Source organism: Lacerta agilis, chromosome 1 (genome assembly GCF_009819535.1).
Source record: "Lacerta agilis isolate rLacAgi1 chromosome 1, rLacAgi1.pri, whole genome shotgun sequence".
NCBI classification, from domain to species: Eukaryota; Metazoa; Chordata; class Lepidosauria; order Squamata; family Lacertidae; genus Lacerta; species Lacerta agilis.
In genome coordinates this window covers 4,218,238-4,237,555 of record NC_046312.1, presented here as the reverse complement: position 1 = coordinate 4,237,555, position 19,318 = coordinate 4,218,238, and the positions used below count along the sequence as shown (strand labels likewise).

Sequence of the window (19,318 nt, the reverse complement as noted above, 5' to 3'; positions counted from 1 at the left end):
CACCCCATCGTGGGGATTCGAACTGCCGACCTTCTGATCAGCAACCCCTAGGCTCTGTGGTTTAACCCACAGCGTCACCCACGTCCCATGACTGTGAGGTTACTGGATCCCAAATAAGAGAAACGTCATAATCTACGCAAAGCTCAGAAACTGATGGAGAGCTGTATGATTTAGTAAAATAACTGGTCCAGTCCTCAGTTGAAATCTGGGCTCCAATGATCCCTCTCGTCTCAGCTGGGCCCTGGGCAGCAGTATCTCAAAATCTAGGCTCATTTTTTTCTATAGCAGCCATCCGCAAGGCCTCCCACTGAGTTCTGTTATATTCTAGGGTGTGTTTGTGTAAGAGGCATTTATGAGACGATGTGGATTTGATGAGCCCTTGAGTGGCTACTTCCGTTACAAGATGTTGTCTAGAGAGTTGGGCCAATGTTTGCTTAGCATTCTGGCGATAATTATCAAAACATGAGAAGGATAAGTCAGAAATCTTATGTGGTGTTACAAGATGTCATCAGTGTTTCATTCTGCCTGTTGGTGCTAAAAAGAAGAGCTTTCCCCCCAAAGACAATGAGAACAAAATAGTACCAATTCCTTAGCCCTCATAAAATTAATCAAGGTCTGATGGACTATATGGAGCTCGCAGAAATGACCAGGAAACTCCGTGACCAGAGGGACGACGCAGTGGAAAAAGAATGGAAAATTTTTTAAATGTATTTTAAAAATCATTGTATGATTGAAAGTTAGATATAATTTGAGTGTAAGTTAGGTTGTAGAATAGAAGATAATTGATTAAGATAGAGGATGATTGGGATTAAGATACGATATAAGACTAATTATTTAGGCAATGCTATAATATAGATTAAGAGAGATAAAATATAGATTAAGAGAGATAAAATATTAATGATTTTGTTATTGGAGAGTAGAATAGAATTGTAAGAAATTAATGGAAGTTACAAAAAAGGTATTTACAAGGGACGTAGGAGGAGGAGAAAGGAGGAAGTCCCACTTTGATGTGAGGAAGTAATATTAGTTTTAAGAAATGAGTAAATTGTTGTTTTTGTTATGTTTGTTGTGTTTGTTATTATTGTAGTTGTGTTTATTTTTTTGTATTTTTGTAGTAAAATCTCAATAAATATTTTTTTAAAGAGAGAGAGAGAGAGAGAGAGAGAGAGAGAGAGAGAGAGAGAAGGGCTGAGTCTTTTGGATCCCAAAACTTTCCCTTTCGATTATGCAGTTGTGGGTTTGAGGTCCAGCAATATCCTTTAAAATCGCAAGAGGATAAATAGTGATTGCTACCTATATGCTCCAAAACATCCATTTCTTTTATGCAATCAAGCAAGGAAGGGCTAAATGGCAGCAGAACCCGGACTTTTCACCTACTTTAATTGCACTAAACTAAATTTTGGATACCTGAATCCCTCCCGCTCCCCACACCAAACAGTGACAGTCTGGAGGCAACGTGGAAAGAGAACTGTGGATTTCGCCTGAAAATCCTCTACCAGTAATCGCAGAGAAAGAGCGGAGCAGCGCTCTCCACACATGCTCAGAGACACCCGCCTCGGACGCGGAAGCCCGAGGCAGGAAAAATAGGGAATGTCTTAGGAAATCCAGAGAAAAGATCTCCACGCCTCTCCACTCACCCAGAGCTGACCTGGCCGGGTCCCCCCGCCACGTGTTTTCAGTTGGCATCTACCAATGGACCCGCGTGAAGGAGACCCACGCACGTGAAGGGCCCAGGGACACCGCGGAGATCGGGAACCGGGGATGGGATCCCGGCCTTGGAGCAGGACAGCTCGGAGGACTTCACACGGTACGGCGTTGAAAACATTGGCAAAGCCTGGTGATCCACCCCGGGGGGGGGGAGTATTGGCGAGGTGCTGTGGGTCCCCGTCGATTCCCCCTGCGCCTTGGGGACGACGTGGTGGGGAGCGGAATTGGAGAAGTCCTCCTCTGGCTTCCCATCGATCCCCGCCCACTCCCCGTGCGCCTTCGGGACGCCGTCGGATGGCGGGGATTGGCGAGGTCCTGGGGTCCCCGTCGATTCCTTCGTGCGCCTTGGGGATGCCGCCGCGGGCCTCGGATGCTGGCGAAGGTCTGGGGAGGCCGGCCTACGCTCCTCCCCCGACGGGGCACCCGGTCTCTCTCCGGCACCCTAACAGGGAGGGAGGGAGGTGTCGCCTGGTCCCGCCCCCGCCGGCTTCCCCGCCTCCGCCTGCCTTCCCTCCCGACGGAGCGCATTGGGCACAGTCCCTCCGATGAACACCACGAGCTGCGAGGCGGCGCTGGAGCTGCGTCTGCCGCCGGGCGAAAGCCCGGCCAGCGCGGCGCTCATGTTCGCGGCCGGCGTGCTGGGCAACCTTACGGCGTTGGGGCTGCTGCTTCGGGCGCGGGCTCGCCGTCGGGCTCGCCGGGAGCGCCTGGCGCCCTTCCACGTGCTGGTGATGGCGCTGGTGCTGACGGACCTGCTGGGCACGTGCCTGCTGAGCCCGGTAGTGCTGGCGGCCTACGGGCGCCGGCGGACGCTGCGCGGGTTGTCCGACGGCGGCGGCGTGTGCCTCTACTTCGCCTTCGCCATGAGCTTCTTCAGCCTGGCCACTATGGGATGCCTGGGCGCCATGGCGCTGGAGCGCAGCCTGGCCATCGGCGCGCCCTACCTGTACGAGCGCCTCCTGAGCTCCCGCCCCGTCGCGCCGCTCCTGCTGGCCGCCCTGCCGGCCCTCTACGCGCTGGCCGCCGCCTTCTGCGCCCTGCCGCTGCTCGGCTTCGGCCGCTACGTCCAGTACTGCCCGGGCACCTGGTGCTTCATCCAGATGCACTTTCCAAGGACCGGCGGCGCAGCGGAGCTGTCGTCGGGGGGCGCCTTCTCGCTCCTCTACGCCTCGCTGCTGCTGCTGCTCATCCTGGCCGTGCTGCTCTGCAACCTCAGCGTTATCGTCAACCTGCTCCGCATGCAGCGGAGGGGAAAAGCCACCCGACGGGCGACCACCGCCGCCGCCGCCGCCTCGTCGTCCTCCTCCTCTTCTTCCCAGCTCCGCCAGACGGAGTCTTCCGACGGCCAGGCGCCCAGCCCCAAGAACGCAGCCAGGAAGCAGCTGTCCATGTTCGAGGAGCTGGACCACCTCATCCTCCTCGCCATCATCACCATCACCTTCGCTGTGTGCTCTCTGCCTTTCACGGTGAGTGGGGAGGGAGGATGCGATTGGGACGGGGCCCCCCCAGCAGTCTTGGGGCACAAGCGGCCAGCCTCTGAGCTGGCCAAGAGGTGGGGGGTGAGCTGACATGGGGCTGGTGCCGCATCTGAATGAAAGGGGCTCTTAAAGAGGTTTACAGTTGTAGAATTGTAGCACTGTAGTGTTGGAAGGGACCCCAAGGGTCAACTAGCCCAACCCCCTACAGTATAGGAATATCAACTTCTTCTTTGGTGATTCCCTCGGAGCCGAGTAAAATTGTCTTCCATGAACACGGTCTTAGCAGTGAGTCCGTAAGTAACTGTGGAGGCCAGTTCTGGATCCACACATCCTTCCACAGTGGGGACATTGGTTTCTGGGCAGGAGTTGATCACAGTGAGGGTTTGCCAAGCGTGCCTTCCTCTTAGCATGTTTCTCCCTTGCGTCCTGAGTTCGAGTGTCTTCAAAGCCCATGACACCTTTGGTCAAGGCTCTTCTCCAATTAGAGCTCTCACAGGCAAGTGTTTCCCAATTGTTGGTGTTTATACTACATTTTTAAAGATTTGCCTTGAGAGTCTTTAAACCTCTTTTGTTGACCACCAGCATTACGCTTTCCATTTTAAAGTTCGCAATAGAGTAGTTGCTTTGGAAGACGATCATCAGGCATCCGAACAACATGACCAGTCCAACAAAGTTGATGTTGAAGAATCGTTGCTTCAACACTGGTGATCTTTGCTTCTTCCAGTACACTGGTATTAGTTCACCTGTCTTCCCAAGTGATGTGTAAAAATTTTCAGAGACACCATCGAGGGAGTCCGTTCCACCGCCGAACAGCTCGTACCGTCAGAAAGTCCTGCCTGATCATAGAATTGTAGAGCTGGAGGGGATCACAAGGGCCATCTAGTCCAACCCCCTGCAATGCAGGAATCTTTTTGCCCAACATGGGATTCGAACCCATGACCCTGAGATGAAGAGTCTCCTACTCTACAGACTGATGCTTAGTTGGAATCTTCTTTCTTGTCATTTGAATCCGTAAGTTCAGGTCCTGCACTCTGGAGTAGCAGAAAACAAGCCTCTTGCATGTGATACTTGAAAGAGGCTATCACATCACCTCTGAATCTCCTCTTCTCCAGCCCTTTGATAATTTCGGTTGCCGTTTTTTGGAACCGTTTCCAAAAGTACAGTATCTTTTTTGAGGCGAGGCAACCAGAACGGTGCACAGTTAGGATCCATGGGTCTTCTGCTGGCTGTGGGGCCCTGGCAGGTGCCCAGCTCGATCACCCTCTGCTGCTGGCCCCGAAAGCAGCTGGGTTTGAATCTGCGACCTTCTGCATGCCGAGCAGGTGTTCTCCCAGTGAGCTCTTGGCCTTCCCCAAAGACCCTGCAGCCTTTTGACGCAGCACGGCTGATAAGGCAGCTTCCGATGCCCCAGAGCATTGGATGTTTAGCTTTAAGCCATGCAAACTATGAAGCAACAGTGAAAGACTCTGAAAGGCATGTTAAATGTGAGACCTCAATGACTTTCCTCCTGCGATTTATGCCAGGGTCTAACCACTCTTCCTCCCCCATAATTTTTTATTAATTTTCATACAGTTTAACCAATTCCGTTCAGTTCCAGTACAATCTCCCCCCTGGCGTTTTGACCTGCCATCCTTACTTCCAAGATGTTTCTGTTCAAATCCTTTATCTGCTGCTTTAAATACATACCCATATATTGAGATTACTCTGCATCTTCCGATTTCCCCCCTCCCAACCCTTCCATGGTATCCTATTTTCAGCATTTACAACTGCATATTATTCCATACTCTTAAATTTTATATCAAGTCATATTATCCATGGGCTTGCCGATCGGAAGGTTGCCAGTTCGAATCCCCGCGACAGGGTGAGCTCCCGTTGCTTGGTCCCTGCTCCTGCCAACCTAGCAGTTCGAAAGCACGTCAAAGCGCAAGTAGATAAATAGGTACCGCTCCAGCGGGAAGGTAAACAGGTTTGATGAAAAACCCAAAGTTGAAATTGTTAATTTGGGGTTCTCATCAGCTGTACGCCATAATCATCACACTTATAACAAATAAAGGCTTGACATATCTCGCTTTGCATGACATGAGTCTATCTCATATATTAGTTTCACCTTTTAAGTTGAATTACTGAAAGAAATGAACCTTTCCACAATATTCTAATTTTTCGAGTTTCACCTGTAGTCTTCGTAACATTTCCATTCATTTTTAAATTTTTTGGTTGGACTGATTTCTTATTGTCGCAGTTAATTTTGCCAAAGTTAGGTATTCGTTTAATTTACAGATCCATTCTTCCTTTGTTGGAACCTCTTGTGCTTTCCATTTTGTGGCTATTACTATTCTGGCGGCTGTGCTTGCGTAGAGAAAAATCATTTTTCTATTAGTTTCACCTTTTAAGTTGAATTACTGAAAGAAATCAAACTCTCCACGATATTCTAATTTTACGAGTTTCACCTGTAGATTGGAAGCAGGGTTAAAGGGAATCAACAGACCTTGATCGGCTATGTTATTGATTTGTACTTGAATTCGTACTGCAATTTGGAATTAATATAATACGGTTTATATTGCAGTTTTGTGATTGAAAATTAATTTTAAAAAAATATTTAACAAAAAATAAAATAAAATGAAGAGCCCAAGGAGTAAGCCATACACAAATCTGGAGCGGAGCCCCTAAGGCGGTTAGATGGTGCCTTGCACGCCTCCTTCCGGCAACTCCTGCAGCCCAGCTGGTGCCAAACGTCTTCCTCTGCTTTTTTCCTTTGGACCCCGAGAGGGGGGGGGGTCTTGTCGTCTGGGCAGTTCAGGACCTCCAGACATGCTGCCCAGGCTTGTGCCCTGGGGGGGGGGTTGGTCACTTTGGAGCAGCTAACACAGCAGTTTGACTTCACCCCGGAAGCATAGCTGTCAAGTTTCGGATTTGAAAATAAGGGATCAGCACCCTCACCCGTCCCGGGGACAGTCTACGGTTCTCAGGGACAGTCCACACCGCGGTAATCCCCCCCCCCCAGGCTACAAATTAATTTACACCAGGATAGAGCTCCCAGGAAAGAGAAATCAGAGCAGAGAAAAGAAAGCACTTATTTACGCAGCACACGGTTAACCTCTGGAACTCCCTGCCACAGGGAGCAGCGATGGCCACCAACTTGGATGTCTTTAGAAAAGGATTAGGCAAATTCATGCAGGAGGAGAGGACCACTGATGGCTTCTGGCCAGGTTGGCTCTGCTCTGCCTCCAGTTAGGGGCAGCAATGCTGAATCTGAGCACCTGTTGCCGAGAAACAGTCATCTATTTTATCTTCTTCTTCTTTATATATCCGTCTGTCTGTTTGTTATTAGGTATTTATATTCCACCTTTTTCTCCAAGGAGGTCCCTGGTCCTAGTCCTCATTTAATCCCCACAACAGTCCTGTGAGGTAGGCAGGCAGGCAGGCAGGCAGGCAGGGCTGAGAAAGGCAGGGACCCAAGGAGTCCCCAGACTCCAACACTCCTTCCCGGAAATAAGGGAAATTTTAGGGATATCAACAACAAGGGATAGCAGCGGGAAACGGCTTGGAATAAGGGAGTTTCTCGCAAAAAAAGGGAGACTTGACAGCTATGCCCGGAAGCGCACCCCCATCGCCTCTCGAGACAGATGGAAGGCAAGAATAACACAAAACGTCGTCCCATATTCCAGGGGTGATTAGGTGGATACAATCTGTGATGTTCAATCTGCCTTTGGGATTCTTAAGCAAAGGGGAAACTCTTTAAAAAGTGCAATAGAATGCAAAACACTCAAACGGCTTACTGTTTATGTGCGCTAGTTTTTATGGCATGAGATGAGCAAGCCAACTGTGTAAACAAGGCTGAAATCCCAGGGAGCTGGTAACAATAGAAGCAGCACACCAGCCGGCTCAAATTAGCCAGAGGGCGGCTTTTTAAAAAATGAAAATACCGCACATGGAAAAGCCAGATGCAAATGCTGAGTCAATATATGTGACTAGGAGAAACTTTGGGCTGGTTCACGCCTCCTCCGCTTGCCCTGTGCGCAGGTCTGAGTGGTTTTCCATTTGCCCCGATTCTTTCCCAGGGAAAACCTGCTATCCGGCTCTAAATCGGCGCAAACGCCAACCCGGAAAAAAACCGAATTGCCGTTTGCACTTGGACAACAGAAAGCAGGGATAAATCCTTCCTTTTCCATTGCTAGTACGGATCACCATACTTTGCTTTGGTGTCCATCACATCACAGCCCTTGTTTATAGATTAAGTATTATTATTAATTAATATTATATATATATATAGTTTATGTATTAAGTATTATTATTAATTAATTAAATGTGTGTACCGCCCTTTGTCTGTAGATCTCAGGGCAGTTCACAAGATAAAAAATACACAAGATAAAAACACTAAATACATAGGCAAAGCTAATAATAATAATAATAATAATAATAATAATAATAATAATAATAATAATAATTTATTGTTTGCACACCGCCCACTCTGGGCGGCTTCCATCAAAGATTAAAATACATTGAAATGTCACCATCTTATTCAAGCCCCTTCACCACGACAAGGCAGTGATCCATGAAGGAGGAACATTTATTATGTATACAGTGTATATAAAAGACCGTAATTTCTTACAACACATGGAGTCCCAAGAACATTTCCTTGGGGGAACAGTCCCAACCCCTGATTTACATGGGGTTCCATATTCCTTTCTTCAGTGTTTTGCTCTGCTTTTGGAGGGGAGGGAGGGATGCAGTTAGCAGCCGGTGTAGGGCAGGTCCGAAAAGGAGTGCTTAACCCTTTCCTTGCTTGCTGCTTCCCTCACTAAATATCCCCCCCCCCCATTTTTTCCGCTGTTGGGGAAAGATACGTAGACATATTCTCCCTTATAGGATAGGCAGCACATTGGGAAAGGGGTAGTTTGAGAATGAAAAAGGTTGGATGTCTGTCTGCCAGGGATTCTGTAGGTCTACTTTAATATTTGTTGGAAGCCGCCCAGAGTGGCTGGGGAGACACAGCCAGATGGGCGGGAAACAAATAATAAATTATTATAAATTATTATTATTACGATTCCTGAATTGCAAGGGGTGAGACTAGATGACCCTTGGTATCCCTTCCAGCTCTACAATTCTATGATTCTGCGGAACAAATAGGTACCAACGTTTTAAGGAGTCTTCTCTCTCTCTCTCTCTCTATCTCTCTCTCTTTCCATCTTTACAGTCTCATCCCAATGTTTATTATAACAGGATACTGACATTCGGCTTTTGGCCCCCAGTATTTAGCTCTGGGTCGCAACAGCCTTGAAACATCTTCTCCACTTCATTTGCTTTCCGGCTGAGTCATAATTGGAGAAGGTGCAGCTGGCGGAGCTGTGATGGGCTGGGACGGGAAGGGGAGGCCGCAGTTGCGCGTTCTTTCGTCCTGGACCGCCTGGGACTTTCCTAGCCGGCATCGAGCACTGCAATAATTCACCGTCCCGAGTCTGCGTGAGAATTCCCGCTTTCCCAGTGGGAACTTCTCCTGCCCTAAATCTGCTCTGGGGGCTCCCACTACACTCCAGAGGAGGGTGCAGGGTGAAAGGGAGAGAGATGGGTCTGGAAGTCTGGTTACGCAAGCAGAAATCCTAGGACAGTTGTTTGGTGATGCCTTGGATTCCAGTCATTTAGTTCATGGGTGCCCCCATTACTTTCAGTGGGGGGGGGGAATATAAAACATTGAAAGGAGGGATAATAATAGAGCACCGCTGTCGAAGCAACGAATCTTCAACATCAACATTGTTGGGCTGGTCATGTTGTGCGGATGCCTGATGATCATCTTCCAAAACAACTTTGTTGTTCAGTCGTTCAGTCGTGTCCGACTCTTCGTGACCCCATGGACCAGAGCACGCCAGGCATGCCTATCTTTCACTGCTTCCCACAGTTTGGCCAAACTCATGCCAGTCGCTTCGAGAACACTGTCCAACCATCTCATCTCTCTGTCGTCCCCTTCTCCTTGTGCCCTCCATCTTTCCCAACATCAGGGTCTTTTCTAGGGATTCTTCTCTTCTCATGAGGTGGCCAAAGTACTGGAGCCTCAACTTCAGGATCTGTCCTTCCAGTGAGCACTCAGGGCTGATTTCTTTGAGAATGGATAGGTTTGATCTTCTTGCAGTCCATGGGACTCTCAAGAGCAACTACTCTATTCCAAACTTAAAAATGGAAAGCGTAATGCTGGTGGTCAACAAAAGAGGTTTAAAGACTCTCTCAAGGCAAATCTTAAAAAAATGTAGTATAAACACCGACAATTGGGAAACACTGGCCTGCGAGTGCTCCAGTTGGAGAACAGCCTTGACCAAAGGTGTCATGGGCTTTGAAGACACTCGAACTCAGGACGCAAGGGAGAAACGTGCTAAGAGGAAGGCACACTTGGCAAATCCACACCGTGATCAACTCCCGCCCGGAAACCAATGTCCCCACTGTGGAAGGATGTGTGGATCCAGAATTGGCCTCCACAGTTGCTTACGGACTCATTGTTAAAACCGTGTTCATGGAAGACAATCTTACTCGGCTACGAGGGATCGCCAAAAATGAAAGAAGTTCATGGGTGCCCCCATTAATGGGGGGGATATAAAACACTGAAAGTAGGGATGATGATGATGATATTATTATTATTATTATTATTATTATTATTATTATTATTATTATTATTATTATCATTAATACCCACCCATCTGGCTGGGTTTCCCCAACCACTCTGGCCTGCTCCCATCAGAATATTAAAAACATGATAAAACATCAAACATTAACAACTTCCCTAAACAGGGCTGCCTACAGATGTCTTCTAAAAGTCACCCCACTAAAAGTCAGAGGCCACTGATTCCTCACAAAACAAAACAAAAACCCAGAGGAATCATGTCTGCTCATTTAATCTCGTAACAGGTTCTAAAAATGCTAGAAACCTTCTCTTTTTTACTCTTTGTTGTTATATATATTACATTTAGATACACTTGTAGAATTGCCCAACGCGGGAATCGAACCCACGACCCTGAGATTCAGAGTCTCTTGCTCTACTGACTGAGCTATCCCAGGTCATGCGTATACCACCTTTGTCCGCCAAGGAGCTCAAGGTGGCGCAGTTGGTTATCCTTCCCATTTCATCTTCGCAACAAGCCAATGAGGTAGGATGGACCAAGGGGCAGTGACTGGCCCAAGGTCACCCAGGGAGCTTTGTGGCCGAGTGGGGATTCAAACCCTGCTCTTCCAGGTCATTGTCCAACACTCTAACCCATGGGTAGGCAAACTAAGGCCCGGGGGCCAGATCCTGCCCGATCGCCTTCTCAATCTGGCCCACAGACGGTCCGGGAATCAGCGTGTTTTTACATGAGTAAAATGTGTGCTTTTATTTAAAATGCATCTCTGGGTTATTTGTGGGACCTGCCTGGTGTTTTTACAGTTTGGCCAAACACATGCCACTTTGAGAACACTGTCCAACCATCTCGTCCTCTGTCGTCCCCTTCTCCTTGTGCCCTCCATCTTTCCCAATATCAGGGTCTTTTCCAGGGAGTCTTCTCTTCTCATGAGGTGGCCAAAATACTGGAGCCTCAACTTCAGGATCTGTCCTTCCAGGGAGCATCAGGGCACTCCCCGAATAATCTGAATAAATTACAGATTATTTAGATACAAATTAAGTTTCTGGTCCTGACACTTCGCAAACCAGTAAGAATTTTGGCAGTTAGGTGGGGGTGAGTGACCCCTGTGAGAACCAGATGCTGGACAACAAGACGGGCCTCTCTGCTGATTCAGCAGTCAGGCTCTTCTGACATTATTTTACCAAGGTGGAAACTGGAGAGCCCTCTTCCTGGCATTCCTGATTCTTGCCTTTTGAGGAGTGGGCTGAAAGAATTGGGAAGGAGCACGACAAGAAGTCTCATAGTAAGATCTTGTAGTAAGGTTAAAGCTTACTGGGAAATGATACATAACGAATTGAAAAGGATGTTCAAAATAACGTTTGTTTAAAAAAACCAACAACCCAGAAGCTTTTCTTTTGAGAATTATAGGGACAGAACTACCTAAACTGTATAGAAACTTAAAAAATTCCTTCCAGTAGCTCCTTAGAGACCAACTAAGTTTGTTCTTGGTATGAGCTTTCATGTGCATGCACACTTCTTCAGGTATCTGAAGAAGTGTGCATGCACACGAAAGCTCATACCAAGAGCCAACTTAGTTGGTCTCTAAGGTGCTACTGGAAGGATTTTTATTATTATTATTTTGTTTTGACTATGGCAGACCAACACGGCTACCTACCTGTAACTGTACAGAAACGTATTCATGTATGCGACTACAGTGGCAAGAATGCTACTTGCCCCAAACTGGAAAAAGCTGAAGTTCCAGCAAAGGAAGAATGGATACAAAAACTTACAGAATATGCAGAAATGGCGAAACTTACCGGAAGAATAAGAAATCAAGATAACAAACTTTTTTATATATAGAAGAATGGAAATGGTTTATTGAATAGTTACAGATAAATTGTAAACGGATAAGAACATTGGCAGGATTATGGTAATAGCCTGCATATTTATACGAGTATATATTTAAAGCAGATGAATAAACGAGCAAATTAAGTTGATTTGGATATGCAGAAGTTTTTAAAAATACATTTGAGGAACTGCGGAAAGAGGGGAAAGTAAGTCAAGTTTCGAAAAGTTAAAATGATTGTAAAGTTGGTGAAATGTATAAACCTGAAAAGCATAAATGTATTTTTTTTTAAAGAAGAAGGAAGAGGAGGAGGAGGAGAAGAAGTGGGAAGGAGCAGCGTAGGGAGACTCAGAGGCCGAAAAAGGAGGCTGGCGTAGGCCTGGAGGCAAAACCACAGTCACAAATTCACCGTGGACTGTGAGCCAGACCCTCAACAATTTCCTGTGTTCTGCTCCAACCTTATAAAGAACCTTCTTGCTGCAATGCAGTTAAGTCCACGCAGTCAGAGCATCGTTCCTGTCTTAGGGGGGCTTACGTAATTCTCTGCAGTCTTTTCCACCCGTAAAACGCTTGAGGTTCAAAAGCAGGTCCCAACATGCCTCCATTTAACGAATATTTCTGGGTGTGCTCTTTCTCTTTTCCGCTGCCCTGTGAAGTTTTGACATCAGGCCTTCACTGTACTCTTTTCAGCGGCCGCTGAAAACGTTTTTGTTGAGACAAGCCTAGCCAGGCATAAGAACATAAGAGCTTGCTGGATCAGGCCAACAATGGCCCATCTAGTCCGGCATCCTGTTCCCACAGTGGCCAGCCTTTTGCCAAAGGGAAACCTGCAAGCTGGATCTCGGCACACAAGACCAGCGCTCCCCTCTCCTGCGGTTTCCAGCAACTGGTGTTGAGAAGCATTGCTGTCTCCAAGAGCGGAGACAGGGCATTGCTGTCATGGCTATCAGCCACTGGCCATCACTGCCTCCTGCGGAAGTGAGTTCCATAGTTTGACATTCCATGCAGAATGTCGATATATATGTTTCAATGTCTTGGACTGGTTGGATGCAAAGGAATGGTAGAAGGGACCAGTTGAGGAACCTCCAAAGCTCACAGCCCAAGGATTGGTGGTGGGGCAACGATGAGTGGTCGCAGGGAGAAGATTGGGAAGAGGAGGTGTCGGAAGCTGAAAGGGTAACAGGACTCGGTGAGCTGGGAGAGTCTGTGGCAGAGAGGAGTCCAGAATCGGAGGCAGAAGCTGAAATAGGCGAGTGGGACTAGGGGGGTTAAGAGGCAGAGATGGGTGGAATTTTACAACTGCAGCCAGAGGGGCTGGAAAACAAAGAAAGAGAGATCTCTCTAGAATAGGCATGGCCAAACTTGGCCCTCCAGATGTTTTGGGACTACAACTCCCATCATCCCTAGCTAACAGGACCAGTGGTCAAGGATGATGGGAACCGTAGTCCCAAAACATCTGGAGGGCCAAGTTTGGCCATGCCTGCTCCAGAATGACACCGAGACAGAAAGACACAAGGCATGATGGAGACCACGAATAACCAAGATGGACGTACTATTTGGCAAAGACCCAGAGGAATAATTGGTTAAAATAAATACCTCACACAGGAAGAAGAAAGGAGAACTTCACTAGCGGACTCATCAATGATTAAATGTGCTAATACGAATTGAAATTAAAACATCGTCGCTGTGGTATAAGGGATTGTTATTAAGATTGGATCGTAATTAAAGGGAATTATTAGGCTAGCACACGGGGGGCCACCTAAATTTTATAACTGGTTATTTGATTGACTTGCATTCAAATTGGTATTGTAATTTGGTATCAATATAATAAGGCTTATATTGGGTTTTTGTAATTGAAAACGAATAAAAAGTATTTATAAAAAAGAGAGAGGCAGATATGAGTCAGGCTGGTGAAGAGTCACAGGTATCTCCCCTCCTGCTGTAACAAGCTTCCCCCTGGTCTCCCAGGGCCAGAAGAGGCATGAAGAGGGAGGAGCAAAGGCCAGAATGCAGGCACAGTCTCCAATTGCTTGGGGGGGGGGAACCCTGGAGAGGAGATGACTTAGGCAGCTGTGGGGAGGTGGACACCTTCAGTCTCAGCAGCTGCTTCATGGGGGCAAGACCTACTGGGATTGATTTGCTGTGCTCATTAGGCATGACACTCTGCCAGGTCCTTGCAGATCGTATTTTTGCCAATAAAGAGTTAACTCCGATGTGCCAGGTGTGATTTACTGTTAGCTTCCTTCTGACATTCAATACGTTTTCAGTTTATTGTTGGCTTTTTCCCTCCTGAATGTTTTAAGGGCTTGTTGTTTTTTACTGACCGTGTCACTGTTTTGCTCTCTTTGTAAACCACTGTGAGGGAGTTGCTGTTTTTACCAACCGCCTGGCGTATAAATCCTATGAAATAAAACCAATAACATTTAAAGCCTCGTGCGCTATATACAGCGGACCCTCCGGATACAAATTTAATTCGTTCCGAGGGTCCGTGCGCACCCTGAACAATCCGTATCCAGAGGTGTCGCTTCTGCGCATGCCCGAGAGTAAGGTAACCCGAGGGTCTACTGTAATTGCTAAACAATGTGTTGTTATTCTTGCTTCTTTCCAGGTCCGTGCCTTTATGAACCATTTTGACCCGAGTGTGGATTACAAGGAGGACCTTCAGGCAATGCGGTTCCTGTCCTTCAATTCCATCATTGACCCCTGGGTGTTTGCCATCCTCCGGCCCCCCATCCTGAGGGTGATACGCTCTGTGCTCTGCTGCCGGATGCCCCTAAAACCACGAACTACAGACAGGCAGAGGCCTCCCTTTGCCAAACCAAAGCCCGTTGAACAGGCTGGCATTTGCAGGCAGTGAACGGTCCCCTGCTTTTGGAGAAGATGTCTGAAAGTCCATCTCTGGACAGTTCCTCAGGGTAATTGCAGGAGAATGACTGGAATTCTCCATTCCCATGTTGGCATGCCCGCTGGACATCAAAGTGTGTTCTATCCTGCATTTCCCTAGGGCGGTTGTCCGAAATGACTCCATCCTAGAACTGTAGAGTTTGAAGGGACGCTTAGGAATCCTAGTCTAGTCCAATGTTCTACCATGTGGGGATCACAGCTAAAGACTTCCTGACCTAGGTAGGCAGCCGTGTTGGTCTACCGTAGTCGAAACAAAATTTAAAAAAATGGACATAAATCTGACATCAGAAATCACAAGACAGAGAAACCAGTAGGAGAATACTTCAATCTCCTGGGACATTCTATACAAGATCTCAAAGTAGCTGTCATATTACAAAAGAATTTCAGAAATAGACTGGAAAGAGAAGTGGCTGAATTGCAACTTATTACCAAATTGCTCTGGTTCGCCAGAAGTGGCTTAGTCATGCTGGCCACATGACCCGGAAGCTGTCTGTGGACAAACGGCGGCTCCCTCGGCCAATAAAGTGAGATGAGCGCCGCAACCCCAGAGTCGTCCGCGACTGGACCTAACGGTCAGGGGTACATTTACCTTTCGTTGTTGTTGTTGTTGTTGTTCAGTCGTTCAGTCGTGTCCGACTCTTCGTGACCCCATGGACCAGAGCACGCCAGGCACGCCTATCCTCCACTGCCTCCCGCAGCTTGGCCAAACTCATGCTAGTCGCTTCGAGAACACTGTCCAACCATCTCATCCTCTGTCGTCCCCTTCTCCTTGTGCCCTCCATCTTTCCCAACATCAGGGTCTTTTCCAGGGAGTCTTCTCTTCTCATGAAGTGGCCAAAGTACCAGAGCTTCAACTTCAGGATCTGTCCTCTTCTTCAACTTTACCAAACTTAAAACCAGGGAGAGACCTTGTCTGAATAGAGACATTGGATTCTTATCTCATTATACACGATAAAGCTATTTTTAGCCATCTCACCCCTTGCTTTTTCCTGTAAGACCAATTGCCGTCGTTAACAGTCGTCAACAGGTTTGCCACACCTATCAGCCAATCCCCCATTCCCACCACCCTTCTGAGTCATACCCCTCCCCACCCTCTCACTATATATAAGGGTCTGGTGACTTCTGTTTCAGTGTATCTGAAGAAGTGTGCATGCACACAAAAGCTCATACCAAGAACAAACTTAGTTGGTCTGTAAAATGCTACTGGAAGGAATTTTTGTTTCGACTTCCTGACAGGTAGCCATCCATCCTAACTGTTCACCAGGAAATACTCGAGTGGCAACGTTGGAGACTGTTCAGATTGGAGACAACATCAGATCATTGGTCCATCCACCTGGCTCATTATTTTTCTTTCCTTCCTGGAATCTTCTCTTCCAGATTTCAGGCAGGGGTCTTTTCCATCCTCACCTGGAGATGCCTAGGAGTGAATTTGGGGCATTTTCCATGCAAAGCAGGTGCTCTGATGCTTAGATGGGTCAACCTTATGTTGCATTGAGATAGGGGGAGAATTATCTCCCTGAACAACCATTATTTGTTTGCAAAACACTCTTTTAACCAAAGGTGTCGTCTGTGTGTGTTTCTCCTCTCCGATGAAGCCCGGGCCAATGTAAAGAAAATGATGCACACTTTATCAATAGCTGTTGAATGCAATTGGATATTTATCTCCGAAGCCTGCTATGTCGAGGGGTTTTCTCCCTCCTGTTTGCTTTGACTTCAGATGCTGTATATATCAGTAAAACTGTATTTGGTCGTTCGTCAGTGTGGTAAAATCCGTATTAGCTTGCGTTACCTTATATGAACCATTAGCTTTTGTCGTCTATGCACTGAAATCAACATCTTCAAATCCAGAAGGAAGATGCTCTTACCTGAAGCAGGTAGAGGCATAATTTACGAGTGCAAACTATGCACCAAATGGCCAGTAAGTGTAGAAAGCAGAGAGGAGGCAGAATGTGGAGACGTTTCTGAGCTTCTGAGAAGTTGGGTCTTTAAATAGCATAAAAACAACAGTAGCTCTCCTGGGTCAGGCCCCTGGCCCATCTGGTCCAGTATATGGTCCTCACAGTGGCCACCCAAATGCCCGTGGGGCACTCAAAAGCAGGATCCAAGCTCAGGAGCCCTCTCTCCTCCTGCGGTTTCCGGCAGCTGGGATCCAGAAGCACTACTGCCTCTGACCACGGAGGCAGGGCATAGCTAGTGTCCGCTGATAGCCCTCTCCTCCAAGAATTTTATTTATGATTACTATTATTTATTAAATTTGTATGCCGCCTTTCATCCACAGATCTCAGGGCAGTTCACAGCATGAAACTACAAGATTAAAACACACACACACACACACAAAATACATTCAGCCTCATTGGACGTCCTTACGTTCTAGTGTAATGAGAGAGGGAAGGGAATTTTTCTCAGTCTAATTTCTCCTCGCCATGCATCATTTTGTAAACTTCTGTCTTGTCGCCTATCGCTCACCTTTTCGCTCAGTTGAGAGTCCCAGTTGCTGCAACCTTCCTTCATAATAAGGGGGTTTCTGTTTATTAGGCATGATAGCAAATGGAGCCTCCATGTGCATAGGCAGTTTATCTTTGAATAGCAGATGGTAGAGACAAACAGCATAGGTGTTCGTAGGGCTTACGATGCTAAGCCAAGGAAGTTCACAGCGCACCCCCCCCCTTCTTACCCTGGTTAGCAGTCAATACTAAACCATGCCCTATTCAACCATGGTTTATTACACCATGACTTAGTACAGCTATGGGGAACCTTTAGCCTTCCAGATGGTGCTGAACTATGACTCCCATCAGCCCCAGCAAGCCAGGGGTGATGGGAGTTGTCGTTCTGGAAGGCCAAAGTTTCCTCACACCTGGTTTAGTGGTTTAATAAACTTTGTTGTTGTTCAGTCGTTCAGTCGTGTCCGACCCTTCGTGACCCCATGGACCAGAGCACGCCAGGCACGCCTATCCTTCACTGCCTCCCGCAGTTTGGCCAAGCTCATGTTAGTAGCTTCGAGAACACTGTCCAACCATCTCATCCTCTGTCGTCCCCTTCTCCTTGTGCCCTCCATCTTTCCCAACATCAGGGTCTTTTCCAGGGAGTCTTCTCTTCTCATGAGGTGGCCAAAGTACTGGAGCCTCAGCTTCAGGATCTGTCCTTCTAGTGAGCACTCAGGGCTGATTTCTTTGAGAATGGATAGGTTTGATCTTCTTGCAGTCCATGGGACTCTCAAGAGTCTCCTCCAGCACTTTAAACTTTACAGATGGTGTTTATCTGCCCAGCAACTTAACCATGGTTAGTTTATTGGCAACAAACTCTGCTCTGAAGCCATGGTTTGTTGTTGGCTGTCAGACAACTTGTTTTAGCTTGCTGCTTATTAAACAAACTGTGGTTTAAGCAAACCATGGTTTAGTGTGACGTGTAAATCAGGACATTATTCAGGAGGGCATCCAACAGGCTGCTGAAATGCAGATGGCCGGAATCACAGAATTATAGGGATGGAAGGGACACAAAGGGCCATCTAGTCTAACCCCTGGCAACGCTAATGCTGTGAGGGGACGAGAACTTTTCAATTCATTAACCTCCTTGCAAATCGAACCTGTTGTTTTAACATGACGCCGCATATTGTTTCTATAACCTGTATTGCTGTAACGCCACTCTGGGGACTTTTAACGGAAAAGGGGAGTGTAAGAAACCTTATAAATGAAATAAATTCGAAAGGATGCCATGGTTTGTTCCTTTGGAGATTCTGTTTCAGAAATATTTAAGTAAGAGGTGCAAAATAAAACTTGGTTTCCTCTTGGGTCTTTTGTGTTGTTTTTTTTTGCTCTTCCTCGCGTTCCCTCCGCATTTCTTTGCCGCTCCCTGTGGCTTTTCGCAGGATAAAAATAGCGCTGCCCCGAAATCTGCCCTCCCAGTTTCTAAAAAGTTCTCTTCCTCTGGCCAAGGGGCCGCCTCACTCGCACAGCAACTTGAGAATTGATTTGGGGGTCTTGAGTTTACTCCTCGGAGAAAGATTTTCCCCGCTGGGCGAATTGGGAGGGTGAGGCACGAGGAATAAACTTGTATAAAAGCAGCCTGGTGTTTTTCAACAACGAAAGTAATCCTGCTAGGATTTCAAGGCGGGACAGCAACAATCCTGTATAAATTGCTTCCCGCTTTATAGTGGCATAGCTCCTAGATTACAGGAATCCAGTTGGGCTGGAATTTAAAAAATACTGCTGCTGCAAAATGAAACCAATCCAACATCTGATGACTCTTAATGCCAAGACTTAGGTCTCCTTTTCTTTAAACAGCTTTCCGCTAAGTGATGTTTTCCATTTGTTTCGGACTACAGCTCACATAAGCTGGTGGGAATTGTGGTCCAACGCAGCTGGAGGCCTAGGATGGGAGAGAAATTCAATTCGGTCCACATTTAAAGGCAAACTGTACCGCATTTATAAGAACTCAATCGTTTAGTGTGGCAGAGCCAACACTTTGGAACTCCCTGCCTATTGAGATCAAGAAGGAGCCTTCGCTGCACTCTTTTCGGTGCCTGCTAAAGATGTTCTTGTTTATTAGACAAGACTGTGCAGATGCTTAGACAAGGTAATTTTAATCTGTTTTAGTATTTAACTTTTGTACGCTTGTGAGTTTTTCTTGGTTTTCTTGTTTTATCGTTTGTAAACCGCTTTGCGGTGTTTCTTTTTACAGTCAAGGGGGTTTAAATTTTATGGGGGGGGGAGAACTTGATTCGCACTTTCGGAAAGAACAAGGGAAGCAAAACAGCCATCCTTCAAAATTCACACTTCTCTGAACTTTGCAGTGCAATTCTCCAG

General features: G+C 47.0%; 1 protein-coding gene across 1 annotated transcript; it reads left to right on the top strand.

Annotated features, from left to right (window-relative positions):
- Positions 1-2,260: 2,260 nt before the first annotated feature.
- PTGER2 (prostaglandin E receptor 2) lies at positions 2,261-14,704 on the top strand. The gene is made up of 2 exons (XM_033172899.1): positions 2,261-3,173; positions 14,221-14,704. Exons 1-2 carry the CDS (start codon positions 2,328-2,330, stop codon positions 14,467-14,469), a joined length of 1,095 nt encoding a protein of 364 aa, XP_033028790.1. The 5' UTR covers positions 2,261-2,327; the 3' UTR covers positions 14,470-14,704.
- Positions 14,705-19,318: the final 4,614 nt, after the last annotated feature.

Coding starts and splice junctions, on each gene's coding strand:
- PTGER2 (XM_033172899.1), top strand. CDS start 2,328: ATGTTCGCGGCCGGCGTGCTGGGCAACCTTACGGCGTTGGGGCTGCTG. Junction 3,174..14,220: donor TGTGCTCTCTGCCTTTCACG/GTGAGTGGGGAG, acceptor GCTTCTTTCCAG/GTCCGTGCCTTTATGAACCA.